The following is a 19,844-nucleotide window of genomic DNA, read 5'->3' as shown; positions in this document are numbered from 1 at the left end:
ACTGTGGGATAAGACAGCACTACACTGGATTACAATAGGTTAGGATATTCTCAAATACAGTTTAGACTCCCTTGTTTTATAAAATAAGAAAACTATAACACTTCTGTGTAAATGTATCATACAATAATGTTTTGGATATCTGCAAATGAGTTCTTTAAAACTGATATCTGATTTGATTTTCTGCTCCATTCCACAAATTAAAGTCCCAGCGCAAATTCCCAGTTTGCAATTTAACAGCATACTGGCTGGGATCCGGGGTCACAGATTGGCTTTGTTGAGAACCCTAACCCACCGGAGATCATCGACCAGCGCGACCAAGGCAGTTTCATTCCCATGGTGAGGCCTGAATCCCGATTGGAAGGGATCCAAATGGTCCGCATCCTCCAGATGTGCTTAGAGTTGTTCAGCAACCACCCGCTCAATCACCTTGCCCAAGAATGGAAGGTCTAAAGATATTGTTTTTTAGAGGCGGTTTAATGACCGCCTCTTTCAGCAGGTCTGGGAAGGCTCCCTCGCAGAGGGAAGCATTCACCACCCCACCGCCCAGCCCTTCCCAGCTTGCTTTTATCAGCCAGGATAGACAAGGATCAAGAAGACAGGTGGTTGGTTTCACTCGTCCAAGCAGCCTGTCCACATCCTTGCTGGTAACAGATTGAAATTGATCTAACCTTAGAAAGCATGTTATGAAGCATTATGATGTTCATAGAATGATCGGATTCATATAGTGGTGTTGGTATGTTTATGAAGGACGCAGTCCAACAGAAAGTTCTCCTTTGCAAGCTCCACTGAATATCTCTTGTACAGTTCCCATTCAGTTTAATGGGGCTTGTACAGGAAAATTACTCAGTAGATTGGACTGTTTCCAATATGAGCCTTCCTTACACTAGACCCATGGCTAACTTAGGTCCGCTTATTTCAATGGGTCTATTAAATATAAATTAGTTGGAGGCAACCCATTGTGCTTTTAACAGCAACAATAAGTCTAAGAAACAAATTTGCTTCAGAGTTTGGGATGATATTCCCAGATATTCCCAGTCCTGTGAAACACCCTAACAATTGAGATTCAGCTGGTGCCTTCTCTGCTAGTTTTTAAATGCCTGTTGAAAACTTTCTTATTTCACCAGGCCTCTTGCAGGCAGGCAAGAGTACATCATCCACAATGGTCAACTGATGTTTGTTTTTGATTCTTTTGCTTTTAACTTGTCTTTTTAAAATTATTTTACTGTATGGCTTTATGTTTTTATATTGTAAACCGCTGTGATATATTTTTGATATGGCAGTATATTAATATTTTTATAAATAAAATAGGTAGGTGATTCTACCTTTGTGTTTAAGTAGAAATGTCTTCTGGCAGCATTGTTCATATTTGGTAATGTTACAACAAATGAAGAGCTTGTACCATGGAAAGCCGCTAACTGTGGACAGAAGTGGAATATAGAAAAGGAAATAAATCAGAAAACACATGAATGTCTCATTCGGTAGTCAACTGTGAATAATATTGTGTTGCCTAACTGCACCAACTACTTTAAGAAAAAAAATGTTAGTTTCTCCAGTAGCTAGGTTAATGATTCTTGGCTTTAAAACAGAATGGTTCATTGTTATCCATCAATTAAAAGAAAATATTCTATAGTCCTTTTATAAAGTTGTTGCCTATAAGAAGGGCATAAATAAGAGTTATAATTATTATCAGCTGAGCTTGGACATAAAATTACATTTTTGCAAAACACATTTAGCACGGTTTTGGATAATTGGCATTAACCCTGCACAGCGATTTGGCTTTATGGATTCAAGCATTATATGTGGTTGCACTGCTTCAGCAAAAGGTTAAGTATTAATGGAAAATGTTCACAGCTCTTTTACTCAAAGAAAACATGTTACTTGTAAGTTTTCTTTTGATTTTTACTTTTACAGTTACATTGAATGTCTTCATTCATTTAGCCATCCATAAAGCAAATATTGTTGCACATGCAGTGGATAATAAGTCTTTTTAGGACTACTTGTGTGGCATGTCACAGATCATTAACTGCAAGTAACCACCTGACTTGAGGGAAGTCTGGAAGCATCATTACAGTGAAATGAGCTTTTATTTCTGTATCACTGCAGCACATTGATTTGTAGGAATGTCTCCATTAGCTACTGTGGAAATATATCCTCACCAAAGGAAGCTGATGATAGAGGGTAACTAATGTTCGATTGTAAGAGGGATGTTAATACGGGGCATTTTGCACAGGGTTTGAAAAGGGGAGTACAAATATCTTTAAGAATTTCTGCAAAACTTCTACATGCCATTAAGTTGTTTTTTTTTTTACAATTGTTATTTTCACTAAAAAGTGAGTCAAATTTGGAACTGTAACAAAACTTTACTTGTACAGCCAGTGTACAGTGTTGTTGCTTATGCTGCAAATTCATCTAATCTGTACACTCACTAAATATAATGTTTGTTTACTGATCCGGTGGTATGGCCGTGTGTGTGTGTTGGGTGTGGAGCAAGGCAGAGGAGGGAGATGACCATCTACTCAAGAGAGTGTACTAATAACACTTCCTAGTGTTGTTACTTTGGACAAAAAAAATACATACTGAAAAGCAAATCCTCACAAAAGGATATTCTAATGCTCCTTTTACAATTGTTTATGTTCTAGCTTAACTATTTGATATGCTATTCACAACGCTTATAAGCAGAATGCCACTTTAACAGTAATGTTAACATAGAGGTTATTGACAAACCAGCATGTGGGGAAGAATTACTTCACAGTGGAGGGTGTGTATGCAAGAGCTTTCCTACATACTGCTTTTTCTCTTGATTCATCCACCACCCCTGCTCCCGTCTTTTCTCTCAGCCAAGATCTTGAAATGTGCTTGCCACTCAAGTGGGTAAAATGACTGGCGGCTGAGAAAACGGTTAAGCACTGCCTCCTGTCCACCATTTTCCTCTGCAAAATGCTCACTACCATCACTTTATGTAAAAAGGGCAAATACAGGGTTTGGAATCCCTGTGTATGTTGCTGAACATGTAGTTCTGGACTTAGCTGTTTCATCAGTGAATTCATATACTTATACTGTATCATTTAAATGTTCTTCTGTTCCATTTCTAATAACCTAATGGTTACAAACAGAAGACAGTATTGGACATAACATTACTTCTCTTGAATGGCAAGCTAATATAGATTCAAAAAGAGGCAAAAGAACTCTGGGGAAGGTGTTTAAGAATCTGGTGACTTGAGCATAATTTGTCCTGGCCCCAGGTAAATAATTTGATATATTCATTTTTCTACAGAGGTGTGCTTGTTTCTAGCTAGCATTAGTTCTTTTTCTACATGGTGTTTAGGGGAGCACCTCATAGCTTGATAAGTTAATATATGAAAAGCTGATTTTGGATAGTACTTTCTTCTGCACATACTGAGTTTATGTAATTAATTATCATCATTCATTAATTTCATATTAGTGTCTCATACCTTGCCAGTTTTCTTCTCAGTTGACTCAGCCTTGTAAGACATAAGTTGACCAGTTACTGAGTTACAATAAAAAGGAATATAATTAAGCACCTACAAATATATTGTTCATCATTTGGTCATATTAAAATTTACACACAGAGCAGGGAAACATATTACAATTCATCAGTAATAAGTAAAATCTGTTGTGTAATATTTTCAGAACATTAGCTTAATTTTCATGGAGGACTCTGCATTCCTTGTTTCTAGCATGCAAACTGGTACTGCCTTTCTGCTCGTCATGGAACAAAATTAGCCCATTTCTTGAATTCTGATACTAACTGACCCCTCACAAATTAGCTGCAAGTTTGTTAATTAGTCTTTGTGACAACTAGAAGTGCTTGAGTAATCTTTGCCAACTCTGATACAAACTGACCTGCAATCTTGGGAGAAAAGAAATAAGGAACATGAAGGGAGGCAGTGGGCTACCATGAGCTGTGGTAGTGAGATGAGAAAACAACCATTATAAGCTAAAGAACACACCCCTTAGGGTGTGTCTGAACCTACATTTGTGTCCAGCACACTAAGAGGTTTAGGATCTTTTGGTGGAGTTAAAATGCCCCAAGAAGTTCACACACCAGAAGAATAAAGAACTGGATTATTTATGGTTTTGTATACATTCCTATTAGCCCTGTTTAAGCATTCAAAGACTGAATTGAGTTGGTTTGGCATTTGTCTGTCTCGTGAGACAATGGAGTGCACCTCGGGGTGTGTGTGTGTGTGTGTGTGTGTGTGTGTGTGTGTGTGTGAAGTCAAATTGCTGGAGAATCACAGTGCCTGCTGGGTCTGCAGTAAGAGAGGTCCCTGCCATAGGTTTATAGGATAAATTCAGACAGAAAGAAGACAGCAGCAGAAGGGAAAGGAGGAGTATTACTATTTTTGCTGTGAAACAATACTTAAGAGCAGTGGTTTTCAACCAGGGTGCCAACAGTGGTGAAGCTGCATGCTCCAGCACTGGGGGCAGAGAGCAGGCGGGGGCATGGCTGGCGTGTGTCCCAGGGGCGTGTCGCGCCACCTGTGGAGGTGTGGTGTCTGGTACAGTGGGGGGGCGGCATGTGTCGGGAGGACCCATGGTCGCAATGGTACCCCCTCTCCAATGGTGCTGGGGGCAGTGCGCTCCCCCCCATTCCTCTGCCAGTGGGTGCCATGGCACCCTGGGGTGCCTTGAATGATGGTCAGGAATGCTGCAGGCAACACTGGCCTCCATCCCTCTGTTTCAGACATGATTTTCAGCCACGTTGGTGTAATTTTCAAAGCCATACTGAGAGCTTGTGTGAAGAAAACATTTTTGTCCCCATTAGTGGGTTTGCTGATAAAAGTTTGGTGGAGTTGTGAGTGAAGTGCAGATTTTGTTAGGGTTCTGCGCTCAATAGATTAGCACACCCTGTTTTCCATGGTATGTATGTAGGTAAATGTCTTAATATTTGTGTGGTTTTCTCCCATATAACCTCTTTAGATGTAAAGCCTGAAATTGCACAATGGCAAAGTAAATATGAAATTATTAGGGAAATGTTCCATCATTGAACTTATGAAAAGTCAGTGGTGATTTGTTTTTGAATAAGCTACCTGGGTATTTACTTATTTCCCCTGTTCCTTCAAAAGCTGACAACAGGGACGGCAAAGGACAACATTCAGCGTCTTTTCTATGCTCTTGCAGAGTTACAGCACAAGCGCTTCCCCTTGTCTCCATGTATATTTTGCAATTCCTATAGGAATTTTGAAACTTAGGTATGATATCAAAAGGAGTATCAATTTTGGGGCCTGGCAACTGTTGGAAATAGCATCCTGGTTAGAAATCTAAAGAGATTTTATTTTATTTTAAGGAATCAGATGTGATAAAAAATATATTTGATGTCAACGGAAATTTTAAATGACCAGGTAGTTTTCTCATTAGAAAACTAATAATTTTCTTAAGCTGTCTTCCTGATAGAAAGCATAACTGCAGACTCAGTGGACTTCCTTTGGTGTTTATAACTAACTTCCAGTATAAGAACAAAGCCAAGCCAAAGATTTTCAGAGAGTTTGAGTAGCTGCATGCTCAGGAAGTTGATCACTTGGGCAATAATACAGGTTTCTGAGCACAGCCAGTACTTTTTCCAGCTGCTTTATGGTGATATCTTGAAGCTTAAAATGTAATCTGTATGGGTAAGCCACAAAAGCCACTTTATATTAAAGCAGGCCTGGACAGTAAATCACAACTGACCAGCTGGCACCACTACTAAGGTAATAAATGTATTTATTAAAAAATCTAATCAGAAGAATTATATTAAAAAGTAAGGTGTAATTTCTACACACCAGCAGATATAATTTAAAAGTAAAACCGGGAAGTGTTCTAGATTAAGGCCCAAATTTATGAACATCTGTTCTGGCAGTTCCTGTGCAAAACTCATGCTCTTCACAATAAAAGTGTGAAACATGTTTCTCTCCTTCTGCCCTCTTGCATTAATTGTGCTTTTCTGCAGTTCATAAACCTCTTGTTTGACCTTACATGAGTGGCTTTCCATCGTCTTTACACACTTGTTAAAGTAATTACTCTGTTATTTGCCAAAAAGCAAGTGCTGTCACAGCATCAGAGCCGTGGAGCAGTGTAAAGGGGGTGGCATGTTTCCATTCATTTATTTCAAAAATACGATATTCTGAGTAGTTCACCAGCTTTGAATAATTTTTCATTGTGAGTTCAAAATTATATCAGTGCTAAAATAATGCTAGAGATTGAACATTGATAGAGCTGTATATGTTGCTGCATTTTCATAGAAGCGCTTACAAGCTGAATAATTCTACCTTCATAGGAATATACACTTTCCTTAAAAATAAATAAAAATAAATGCACTGTATGGATCTGAAGGTAGGCTTGACCTTATATGGACAGTGCTATCTGAAATCTCTGAAGCTAGGGGCATTGCCAAATCTAGGGCCAAGGCTTCAGTGTCATATTTTCATGTTACTTATTCTTATAGTGGTAAATCAATGTAGGATCCAGGCTCAGATTTAGAAAAGTCTAAAGAGAACATTGCTTTTGAAATAGGAATATTTACACAAGGTTAACTTTCCATTAATTAAACTAAAACAGCTGTTTAAGGCACCCACTTAATTTTTGTGGAACTATTTTATGTGTTTTTACCTCACTTCTTTCTCTGGATTTCTCTCCACTGGCATCAGCACAGCTGCATCGCCCATTCCATCCCCCCGTTAACCTCTATTTTTAATTAAGAAACTTTAAATCAAATTCCTTTTTTAAAGCTTCTAGCTTAGATTTGGGAAAATAAAAACTTCACATCTAGCCCAGAGGTAGCTGAACAGCTGTTTAAGAGCAATAAGCAAAAGTTGCTTGTAAAAAGAAAAGAAAAAGAGTTTTTAAAAGTAAAATTTCCACTTAGATTTCACCTATCCAAACTTCTTTAGTTTGAGTTAGCTGCATAACTTCCACCCTCACCAATCTTTTATGCAAGAAGAAACAAGCATTCATGTAATAGCATTAACAAGACCCTTGCTGCTGTTGTTACTGGTTTTGTGATTAAGGATGCAATCCTAACACAATATCTGCCTGAGAGTAAGCCCCATTGAATTTGTTAGTTTAAATTAGGAATCTCTTTTCATGAAAACATCTTGAAATGATGAACAAGAAATAACCAACCTGTTTCTTGAGCTTTTTTAAAGGAAATTCGCCAAAATTTGTACTTCTGACATGGGTTGCCTGGATTTTCCTGGACATTTCAGTGATTTCCGCCTGGATACTGTTTCTGACTGCCGAATCCCAGCTATCTCCTGGAAATTCCGGACGTATGGCAGCCCTAGATAACCAGCCTTATATAATCAACATGCTTAAGTCTAATTAATGCATACCATAGAGAAAGCTGTCCTGACCAGTGTAGTGAGGTCACTTCCCCTTACCTTGGGAGGAAATGGGTAACCAAGCCTATTGTTTTCACCTGCACTCTACCTGAGCAGCTTAGCATGCAAAGAGGTTTCAGCTGGTTGTTCCAGTTCAGACACCCTTGAATTCTTATACCAATAATGTAGGGTCTTTCACCACCTTGTAACTAAGCCAAGGTTTACTGCCTGTGCAACATTTTCTGAATGCTGTATAGAAAAGCACACAAAACAATTTAAAACTTATCAAATGTGTGGCCTTTTTCTATACCAGGGAAAGAGGGAAATTCTGAAACTCACTTTAAAGGACACATTTTAAAGGCCTAACAGCCTATATTTGCTTTGGTGCACATTTTGTGATTTTAAATCTCTGCTGAGCTTCTCTCGCCCAAAGAGTACTTGCCTCAAACTTAGATCTTGACATCCAGGGAATTCTTATCTATTTTACCTTGAACCAGCAGTTTCAACTTCAATACAGGCCACCCCCACCCCCAGTTTCCACCCCTACCCCCAGTTTGTGTTCCTGGCCCCCGCTTGCATTGGCAGAGCATGTGTAAGCTTGCTGCACCCAGCTACGCCCTGCCCGCTTTCCCAGGTCAGCATGCACTGAACAAGCATAAAATAGTCGTTGCCTGTACTGAGTGAGATGAAAACTTCCAACTTAAAAGGTTTGCTGAAAAAGGAAGGCCTTCAGTAAGTGCTGAAAAGGCAATAGATAGGATGCATGCCTTATATGTAAGGGGAGGGAGTTCAGTGGGACTTACTTCTGAGTAAATGTGTTTAAGATTGCATGGTAATGCAATAAGAGTAGTCGCAGTAGGGGCAGGGCAGTAGCTTTGTTGCTGCTTACCAGGTGGCTGAGGGGAAGCGGAGAGGCAGCAACCAGGTTGGTGCAGCGCAAATGCACCAGAGCAGGAGCACCAGATCGGCTATGCCAGTGCATTGGCATTGCACCAACATGGTCAGTGCCTCTCCCCTTTACCCACTATCACCACTGCTATTGAGTAGGCACCCAGTTGACACAGGAGAAGAAGGAATTTCAATTTCTTAATAATTTTCTATGTTGAAAAAGGTAAGACCAGCGCTCTCAAACTGTTGCACAATAGGCACTTGGCTGTATATACTAGACACTTGAATGATAAAAGAACAGTCCATATACATTATAGTAGTAGTAGTAGTAGTAGTAGTAGTAGTAGTAGTAGTAATAATAATAATAATAATAATAATAATAATAATAATTTATTATTTATACCTCGCCCATCTGGCTGGGTTTCCCCAGCCACTCTGGGTGGCTTCCAACAAAATATTAAAATACAATTGGATTTTTATTTCCTTGAAGAGTTCTGAAATGTATTCATCTGTCCAAACTTGTATTGAATTTACTTTTACTTTTTGCTGGTCCTTGTTGTGACTATTGTGATATGAACATAGGTCTATCTAGTCTCTCTTGCTAAGCTGCATTTTATATTCCACCAAAGTACATTGCTAAAGCAGATAGATGATGATGGGGCTGCATTGTACTCTTATAGAATAGCCCAATCCTAAGTGGGTAACACAAATATTTATATTTTGTTGTTGAAAATCTTACTATTTTAAAGGCATCTTACTCTTTTAAACTCCATTTCCAGTCAGCTGCTAGATTAGGATGGATTTCTCCAACAGTTTGGCAGCTGGTCAAGATACTCAAAGTACTGTACTGACAAATTTATCAGTAAAACAAAGCGTTTCTAAGTATTGATTTGCATTTGAAATTCAGCTTAGAATTTAAGAAGTGCTGCAGTTATTCTGAATATTGCCAATACATTTTTCTACACTTGATTGGTCTCAGGTTTTTTAAAATTCCCAGACACTATGTTTTAAAAATAATTGCTGTTCAATATTTAAAAAATAATTAAAAAAATAAACACTTAGTATGTTATTGCTTGTTCACTTACTATAGGGAAAAAGGTACTTTATCTTGGGACCAATCTATACTTGACATTAAGTCTCTGTTCCATTCATATTTTGCTTAATCATATCACATTAAGTCTCTGTTCCATTCATATCTTGCTTTCTTCCCCTTTCTCCTGTACAGCCCCCTATAGCCAGGCTAAACTAGTCTTTGCTCTCTTCCACACACTCTTTTGCCGCTTGATCTGGCTGTTAGGAGAGAGACACTGCCACAGAAGAGTGCCAAATTACAGTGCTGAGTCATAAAAGTAGAATTGGATAGCTATGATACAGAAAAGCAGCAGTAAATTGCATAGTAACATTGAGTAATGGCTTTTGCTCCTGCGCCACTCTTGCTTGTATGCTATGAAAGGTTTGGAACAAGAATGCAGATTATGGTTGAAATGACTTAATGCTAGACATTTATAATAGCAATAATACTAGTTTGGCCTGAAATTTGTAAAATGTTGTTATGTCTTAGGAGAGTAATTTGTTTGGTGCAGAGGTACAGAGGAGGAAAAATCTAAGCTACCCAAATCTTTATTACCTCTGCTGGAGATGGTGAATGAATAAGCTTGGAATGTCTGTGGAACCAAGTTGTGCTGGCACTCTTGGAAGTACATAATTGAGAGCAGTTGAAAAAAGCTCCATAGGTCAGAACAGACTTTTTATGGATCTATTGAAAGGCAGTTGTGCACAGGGATACCTGTTGAAACTATTGAGAAACTGAAAAAAACACAACTTTAATTCAGCTGCATTTCTCCAGTACAAACTATTCAAAACAACAATAGCGCTATGCAGCTTACCTTTTTGCTTTCCTTGCAAGAGTCCTACATTGGGGCCTAGAGCCAAGGCAGGTGTTGAACAGAGAATATCGAACCATTAGTCCTGCCCTTTCTATTCCACTTGGGATTGATCTTTATAGCTTACTTTTCTTTATGGTTTTTTTCATTTAGTGTATGAAAAGCTTAAGTTTAGAATTATTCTAGCATCCGTCTATAGGGCAGTGCAAACATTAGTGCATGAGAGAAACCTAAAGCATGCTTGCAATCAAATTAATTTTTCTCCCATCACCTAATAATCTGAGTGGGGCATAAACTGTTTATTATGTATTTGAAATAACTTTCTGGAGGTTGTTAATATGACACATAGTTTGGCTGGCAAGAGCATAAGCAGAGTACTTTAGATGCTTTCCTGATAACCTAAATTATTGCATAAATGTATCCCAGAACTTTGTTTATTTCAGATTTTTAGCTCATTACATCAAACTAGCAATATGTTTGTTTTTCAGTAGGGGATCACTAAAAACATGGGATTTCAGTAAGTAAAGAGGTTTGCAAATACAGTACAAAAGACATTCCATTATTTGTGTTTTTTCTTGTTTGAGAGAGAATATACTATAATTATTTGAAGTTGCAAATGCAGTAAAAGAGTGCTTGCAAAGGCACTTCTGTGTCTTTGTCAGATCTGCCCCTTGCCTAGTTGCTGGGGTGTGGGGAGCAAGCTAAATGTTTTAGGGAGGGGTGGCTAGTTCCTCCGATGTTGATGGCCCACAGCTCACTAGACTATTCAGGCTGCTGTTGATTAGCATCCAGCAACATTTGGAGGGCCACAGGTTAGCACTCACCCCAGTTTAAGCCAAGGTGAGTCAGAAGTTAAAATGTTAAATCAGTATGGATATGGATACTTAAAAAATCCTGAAGGTTCAATACATTAAATAGACAAAATAGCAACCTCTTCATAAAGACATCTTGTAGATGAGGACTGTGTTGTAAGCCATCTGTCTTGGGAGACAATGGAGGAGGGTGCCTTTGAGTCAACAGCTGGAAGGTTGCAGCACCTGCTGTGGCTGTAGAGACTGATAAGTGAGAGACATATTTTGTCGCAGCGGTTACAGATGAAGACATCCAGTTGTGCTGATGTAGATGCACCATGGCATTTCTTCTCTCTCTGCTCCTCTCAGTGGTCATTCCTTCTCTGGTCACTGCTATGGGTACATGACCTGACAGTTTATCTCCAGGCACTGTAGTTGGATTGGATTGATCTTTATTACGGCCATTGGCCCGTTACACGACAGTTTCCCATACCAACATATTATACTTAAACCTCCAAATTTAAAATCGCCAAAACTTACAAAAGACAAACAGTAACCGAAGCAAAACAAAAACAAAGACCACCATCATACATTACAATAAATTTGTAACCTATACATCGCCCTCTGCTCATAAATTAATCAAGGATATCAATGGTGATATCGCCTAAAACATAGATCATGGTTTGAAACAATGGTGATATCACCTAAAACATAGGTCATGGTTTAAAGGGGTTATCCGAATCACACAGGAGACCGTTTCTCTTCTTTAGGGATAGGACGCTGATCAGGAATCTGGCAACCATGAGTGATCTTAGGGGGTCATCATCATTTAATAGATATCTCAGTTTGGCTTCAATCGTATCATCGGCAATTCCCTTAAGATATTGAGCAAGAAACTTGCTCCTGGCCGGTAAGTGAAAAGCACAGTCAAAAATTATGTGATGCACGATTCCGGTGCCCCACAATTACAATCACATAAGAGCGATATCTGTCCATTGGAGAATTTATTTCTCAGCACGTTCGATGGGAAGGTGTTGAAAATCTTGCCTTTACAAAGGCATATCTATGAGCTGAGGAAGTTAAGGAATTCAAATAGTTTGGGAGCCTTAAGAGGGGTAATAAACCAAGATTTAGAGGTGAGCAGGTACCATTGCCCAAGACCATTTTCTGCTGCAAGTCCATCTCCTCTAGCTTACAGGTTACTGTTCTTTTAGCTGGGACTATGTCCTGCTCTAGTAATTTGGATGGGGAGATTCCCATTGCCGTTATTTTCAGCTGTAAATTTTTTACCCATGGGCTCTGGAAATCATCTCTCCACATACATTGTATCAAGTACAAGTTTGGGAGATTGTGCCATAGAGATAACCAGTGACAAAGTAGGCACTGTAGTTGTCTGCAAGAGGTTCCCACACAACAAGGTTGATGTTGCCAGCCTTCATGGCACATTCACAGACATCTTTGGAGCACAGAGTTGGTCTTCCAATGAGTCTGGTGCCTGAAGCCAATTCCCTGTAGAGCATCTCCTTGGGGATCCTGCCATTATCCATTCTGGGGGCATGACCAAGCTAGCCTAGACATCACACAGTGTGAACATGCTGGGGATGTGGGTTTAGGAGAGCACATCTTTGTTTGGAATTCTGTGCTGCCATGTGATACTCCACATCCTCCTGATGTAGCACATGTGGAAGGCATCGCTCCTGACAGTTGTAAGTTGTCCACGACTCACTTCCATGAAGCAGCATGCTCAACACACAAGCCTGGTAGACTGTTCAATCTTGGCATTGAATGTTAGCATCACATTCTCCCCTACCCTTTTGGAGAGGCGAGCCATTGTCATAGCAGCCTTGCCAATACACTTGTCCAGTTCAGCTCAATGGAGAGGTTGCTGGTTATGGAGAAACCCAGGTAGACAAAATTGTCTGCCACCTCAAGCTTGTGATCACTAGTGATGATGTGTGGAGTGCTAGCAATGTCCTGACCCAAGATGTTGGTCTTTGTCAAGCTGATTGCAAGGCAGGCTTCGGCAAAACAGAGGACAACACCATGGTAGATTCATACCATAATGGATACCTGTAAATTATGTGATCCTGAACACTTACTTTGAAATAAACTCTAATCTTTATTAATAAAGCCATGCAGTGTTCTAGCAAGATAATGTTCTGGTTGTTTAGAGGCAAAAAATATTTTTTATTCTTTCTCACCATGGCTGGGTAAAGAGGAGAGGTAATTGATCCTGTTGGAGTTAATTTTTCCTCAGACATCGGTCACCTCTGAAGCCTATCGTTTCTGTTTACCTATATTTCTTTGATAAGCAAAATAAAAATAAAAGTTTGCCATGCTTTTCTTGTCAAATAACAGTTGTTTCCTCATAAATATCATACTTGTGTGTGCTTTAATTTTGCTAGTTTCTAAATTGGTTTTCCTTAGGCCACACCAGCACAAGCTGTGACCTATATCAAGATGAACGCAACTGTTTGGATGCATATTATGGTCTGCCAAGTGCTTGGCCCTTCCTTCTCATTTTTGTAGTTTAGGCAGGCAGCATAAACAGGATGATTGTGCATGGGGGGGGGGTCATGCATGGCTAGTTGGTTATGTTCGGCTTCGTGGGTTACATTTGGCAAACTGGTTGCATTAAAGTTTCCTTTAATACCATAGTAGACCAACACGTTAAAAGAAACATTGTTATATGCTTTTATTATGGCCTGAGTGTATTTTTAGAACACTAATATGTATATAATATGTATATAATTAAGCACATGTAAATTAATAAATCACAAGAAGGTTTTACTTGTCAGATTGGTGTGGCCTAATCTCAATGGCTCATTATTTAAGCATTATGTAACTTTATAACTTGTATGAACAGCTGCAAATGCTTTGCAGATAGATTATTTTTAGTTTTTCACAATGTTTTAGAAATTAATATACTTTGTGCTATATAGATTATCCAAGTATGCAAACAATACTCAGGACTGCATTTAAATATGAAACTTTTCACCAATTTAAATGATAATGCAAGACGTATTACCTGATTAGAGAAAGCTGATGTAATATCTGCCAGCTCAGTCTGTTGAGCATGAGACTCTTCATCTCAGGGTCATGGGTGAAAGACCCGTTGGGCAAAAGAATCCTGCATTGCAGGGGTTTGGACTAGATGACCCGCTTGGCCCCTTCCAACTCCACGATTCTATGATTCTATGCATATGCGAAGGAAAGAATATGCTACATTTGTTTTTTTTTGTGGTGCCTGTATTGCAACAGGTACTGTCTTAAAGGTATTTCTTCCTAGTTGAACAAAAATAGAGAATGCATCTTCTGAGATGGTCCTTGCTATCTGCAACTTGAAAGAGAAAGTGTATGTGCATGTGTGTAATCTGCCTGATAATCCAGGCATCTTCATAGTTAATTAAAATAAACTTTTGATCTAATCAATTAAACAGTACCTGGCTGCAGCAGAGCGCGACATGGGAAATTGAGCCCATTGATTCTGCAGAGAACCAGCTGCCATTTGGCTCGTCTTCTCTAAAAATGAACTGCTCCAATTCATTATAAAAGCAACCATGTAATGTTAAAATGTAATGTAAAAAATGGGACGCTGGTGGCGCTGTGGTCTAAACCACAGAGCCTAGGGCTTGCTGATCAGAAGGTCGGTAGTTCAAATCTCTGTGACGGGGTGAGCTCCCGTTGCTCGGTCTCCCCCTGCCAACCTAGCAGTTCGAAAGGACGTCAAAGTGCAAGTAGATAAATAGGTACTGCTCCAGCGGGAAGGTAAACGGCGTTTCCATGCGCTGCTCTGGTTCGCCAGAAGTGGCTTAGTCATGCTGGCCACACACCCAGAAGCTGTACGCTGGCTCCCCTGGCCAATAAAGCGAGATGAGCGCTGCAACCCCAGAGTCATTCACGACTGGACCTAATGGTCAGTGGTCCCTTTACCTTTACTAATGTTAAAAATGGATCCCTGGGTTTGCTTTTCTTCTTCTTTCTTCATGCTTTGTCTTTCCTACACACAGGGCCATCTCCATTTTCATCAGTTGGGTTTCTCAAGGACGCTCAGGCAGTAGTTTCTTAGTGGTCTAAGATTCCTTTTCCAGATCTTGAAAGGGTGGTCAAGATGATCAGGGGCAATAGCCATTGCATAAACTGATAAATAAATCTTACACATCTCTTCCACAACTGATAGAGCATCTTAGACTGTATATATTAGAAAGGAGCAACCAGGGGAGACAGGGTGACTTGCAGAGCTGACATGCAGGGAGGTTTCTTTTTGCACATCAGCTGTTAGTCGAGAGAGCCTCAGCAAAGCTCCAGTGTACCTATGGCTTGCAAGTTGACTCACTCCAGAGCTGTAGAGCAGGGTCGGCAATTTTTTTAGCCACGGTCTGGTCCACTGTCCCTCAGACCTTGTGGCGGGCCGGAGAAGCAGCACTGGGGGGCGAGGGGGGGAGCTGGAAGAAGAGGCAAGGGGGGCAGGTAGTCCTCCTCCCCAGCCGCTGCACTTACCTTCCCAGGGGCTGCCGCCACTGCCACTTCTCTTGGGTAGGCAGAGGGAGCTCGTCCACTCCGCTCTCTGGCCCACAGGAGCACCAGGGCGGCAGTAGCAGAGGGAAGAAGAGCGGCGCAAAAGGGCTGGCTTAAAATGTTGATCAGCCAGCCCCCTTCCTCCTCTAGGCAGGGCGGGGAGAAGCCAGGAGGAGGGAGGGAGGAGGCGCCGCTGCCACAGTGTGTGTGTGTGTGTGTGTGTGTGAGGGAAATGGAATGGTGCAGCCCGAACGAACAGAATCCCCACGCTGATCCACCCAACAGTTCCCGGGCCGGATCCTGAAGGCAATTGGGCCTGATCAGGCCCCCAGGCCTTAGTTTGCCGACCCCTGCTGTAGAGGATGTCCATTTCAGGCTCTACTAAGGGTCTCCTCATGAGCCAGAGGAGCAGCAGAGTTTTGCCTAGGTCTTTCCTAAGAGATGCCAGTGTTCTGGCTGAAAAAACCACCCTGCTCCTACCTTGTGCCTAGCAGTTCTATGAAGAGTGGGGCAGAAAAAGAGTAATTCAAGAAGCTCCTGCCGTCCCTCATCCTCTCATGTTCCCAGCTATAAGAATATTGGTGAATTAAAAATCCTTCCAAAATGTACCTTTATGATATCAACCTCTGAAATGCTTAGGGGAATGTTTTTAGCCACCATTTTGAAGCAGAGGTGCCATCTGAAATTCATACCCCATGGTAAAATGATTTCATTTTCCCATGTTATGGGACCAATAAAACATGAATCAGACAAGAATAGCTCTGGTATAATTTTTGCACATTGCTTCTATGCCAACCCCTGTTATTTAAAGTCAAAACTGGCTAAACCCCGCAAAGTAACCAAGGTATGCCATATAAATGAACTGTAGGAATCCTGTTAGGCCAAAACCTCTCTCCGACTAACTTTCCAGAGTGTGCAAATTAAAGACCTCCAGTATCATTTTTAAATAAAGCATTTTATGTTGCATTTTTTCCAGTTGATAATCAAATGACCCTATTATTCAGACTTACTAGATTTACAAATTTACAAGTTTTCACAAGTCAGCTGGGTCCCTTCCTCAGGAAATCACTTGAAGGTTTCCCCCTCTGTGTTGACATAAAGAACTTAGTTGTCCTTAAATCCTTGTGAATGTACTTGCCTTATAATTTGACAGCATTGAATCAACACCCTTATGGGGACTTTGGTGCAATAAAAAGAGAAGCTGTGCAATATAGCTTCCAGTTACATTAGGATTAGATTCGAAGAGACTGGAATATGTACAATAAAATCCATGCAGGATTTGAGTTCAATTTTATGTGAATTGGGGTGGCATTTGAAAATTTTTCTATACCCACAGTGGGCCTATAATTGTACAAAATTTAAAAAATGGAAATGCATGAAATCTCATAAAATCTCAAAATATGTGGTATTGCATTTGTAATGGCGATATCTGAAAGTTTTAATGAATTGTCAGATTCAAGTACGTTGGTTTCAGAGGTAATAAGTTGGTTTCAGAGGTAATATGCTGTTTCTTCAAGGATAATTTTACATCTTCCTAGTATCAATTGAAACAGGCACTGTTTTTTAGGATGCCAGCCCTCCCTCCCTCCCTCCCTCCCTCCCTCCCTCTCTCTTATTAAAACCACAAGTATTGCATTGTTTTCAATTCTCTCCAAACCGGGTGTTGTTTTTTGGTGGGGAGAGCTCCCCCCCCGGTGGTTTCAAAATTCCTGGAAATTTTATCTTTCTACTCCTTTCATACATTTGTACCATACACAACTTATCTAATTACATGGATAATTGAGACAACATTGTATTTAATATTTTTAATATTAGTGTGATATGCAGCACAATCCTATAAATGTTTATTCAGAAAAAAAGTTCCACTTTGTCTAATGGGAATTACTCTCATTTACTCTCAAATACTTAATTTGTAGGATTGCAGACTAAAACTTTTAACTGGCCAAAGGAAGCAATTCATCCTAGGATACATCTCATTTTGACAAAAGGTTAAAAACATTTATTTATTTTTGTATTTTTGTCAAGAGGTATGCCAGATGTCATTTTTCTTCAGAAAAAGAATCAAACAGACAGTCCATCAGAATGATGTATACTATACGAAGGCTAGTGGAACTGCTTGTGTCACCTTTGGAACCTGTTCATCCTGATTGTTATGCATTAATAGTATAGCCTCCAGCTTTTTCATACCTAGGAATCAACTTACATAAAGGTGCAACACACCATATATGCATGCCTGTTTGCTTCTCCGTCTGGGACTCAAAAGGTGAAACAGGACAGTGTTTTTGTGCCTTTAACGGTGGTATCACAAGCAAATGTTGGCACGGTCAGCTGGTAAGGTGAAAAAAGCAAGGCTCGCTGAAACTTCTGTTTCTGTACCATTATTAAAGGTTTGAGTCACTTTCAGATTGCACAGGGTTCTTGAATGTGGGGAGGCTTCTAAGCATTTTGAGTTGAATATGCTTTGAGTCTCACCTTCAGATCTTCCCACTCAATAGGAAGGTAAGGGATGGAGTCAGCCTCAGAAGTGAATGTTGGGGACAAGGCTGGATTGTGCAGCCCAGCTCCCACTTTGGGTTCTGAATTTCATAATGCTTACACTGGAATACTGCTTTCTTCTGCACCTGACTTTGTGAGTCTGTTTTCCTCTTGCATTTTCCCCTACTTTCCCCTCTCCCCTTTCTTTTTTTCCAAAGAGAAGAGAAAAGGGTGGTGTTGTCTCTGATGTGACTTACCTTAGGTCTGAGTGTGTTTCACTATTAAAGGCACCATGGTAAAAGTTAAGAGTTTTAGAATGTATTTAAATATTCACTATTACATTAATACCACACTTTCCTTTCCTTATATAGTTGATCTGGAGCATCTGCGGACAGTAAAAGTTGATAAGCATCTTCGATTTTGCCAGGAAAATCATTCTAGCAGTCATTTTGTGTCAGCCAAGACAGGTGATTCCGTAAGTAATATGATGATTATTGTTAAGTACTTATTACAGGTACGTTATTCATAGGTGTTTTTTCCATTCTCCATAACTTTTGTGAACTGAGTTATTTAAGAATGCTTTTTAAAGGAGAAACATTAAAAATATAATTCAGGTTTTTATTTTGAAACTCTTCCTCTGCTCCGTATTTTATATTTTTTGGTTTGATCAGATTTCTTCTACTAAGGATACATTAATTTCCAAAAACATGCACAGCATATTAAAGTTTGCATGTTTCTGTGGTTGTTAATAATGAATATACATTTTACATTGCTGATTACATTTTAAGTAAGCATTTCTTCTTTTGCAGTTTCAGAATCATATAGCCATTCATGTAATTTCTAAAATTTAATACATTATCTTTTCTGAAATACATTTGTTTGGTCTCCACCAATATTCTAATATTATCCCCCCCCCCCCAAAAAAAAACCCCTCCTAGCTACATCCCAAATTCTCTAACCAAGTTTTAATCTAAGGAACTACTGAATATTTTCCAGCAATACAAGGCTTTAGTGAACAGATTATGCATTAGATAAGAGTTGTCCAAATACAGCCAAAAATCAGTAATTCTAGGACATCAATCTGCATCCTGTCATGAAATAAAAGACCCTCAGAATATCAGTCCAACAAGGTCTTACTCATGGAAACCTCCAGCACTTTGGAACATGTTTGGAGTAAATTTATTAACTAACTATAGTCTGTGGGCTGTTATTTCTCGTTTTTCAGCAATCAAATCCAAAGGTTGAACAATCCATTTTTTAAAAAAACAAACAACAACCAGCAAATTCTGTGGTGTAACTTTTTAAATTGTTGCTTTTATCTTTCTGTTTGCCATTGTATTTTTATCTGCTGGCTTGCATTATTTTGTAGTTAATTATGTGTGTCATTGAAGGGAAGGGTATCAATTACCGGTATTTTTTATTTCCATTAGTCTTTTCCATCTGAACCTGATTTGTAGTCCTAGATTAAGCCTCATTTTCTTGTTTCCTGTTTCTTTTTGAGATATTATTTTATTTATTTTATGCATTTACATAGCCATCCTTTAACAATAGTAACCCAGAAAGTCACCCTGCACTAGAAACCAATAACCTCCAAATGTTAGAAACCCCCCAAGCACATTAGAAACCATATGATGGTCAGAAAACTATCCAGCCAGGCTCTTCCCACCAGAAAAAACAAAGCAGTTTACATCTCTCTTTCCAGGCTCCTTCCCTTCTAGTAAGCCACCACTTCCCTATTCACCCTGAGAGTCTTCACAATTTGCTTTTGAAGCTCAATTTAGATGTAACGAAGCAGGACTTCATTTGAAGCTCAATTTAGATGTAACAAAACAGGACAACAAATGGCGCATAGGAGCGGGTTGGACTAGGGCCATGAATGGAAAGGGTCTGTGGGCGAGCTGCAGCCTCTGAGCTGGCAGTGCCCCACCTCTGTCTTAGCTGGTGAAGCTCTGACCATTGTGTGAACTATC

At 39.7% G+C, this 19,844-nt stretch overlaps 1 protein-coding gene and 1 long non-coding RNA gene across 3 annotated transcripts in view; both read left to right on the top strand.

Moving 5' to 3' along the window:
- RAB28 (RAB28, member RAS oncogene family) overlaps positions 1 to 19,844 on the top strand; it is a 62,706-nt gene that overhangs the window by 33,945 nt on the left and 8,917 nt on the right. For both annotated transcript variants that reach the window (XM_083698471.1, XM_083698470.1), the window contains exon 5: positions 18,246 to 18,349. In XM_083698471.1, coding sequence (XP_083554597.1) covers positions 18,246 to 18,349 — 104 coding nt within the window. The remainder of the gene's footprint in view (positions 1 to 18,245; positions 18,350 to 19,844) is intronic.
- LOC310853050 lies at positions 658 to 6,836 on the top strand. The gene is made up of 2 exons (XR_014568527.1): positions 658 to 4,204; positions 4,241 to 6,836. It is a non-coding gene; the product is annotated as an uncharacterized lncRNA (long non-coding RNA).

This window comes from Podarcis gaigeae, assembly GCF_964106915.1.
Source record: "Podarcis gaigeae genome assembly, chromosome: 9".
Taxonomy (NCBI): Eukaryota; Metazoa; Chordata; class Lepidosauria; order Squamata; family Lacertidae; genus Podarcis; species Podarcis gaigeae.
This window is presented reverse-complemented; position numbering and strand designations above follow the sequence as displayed.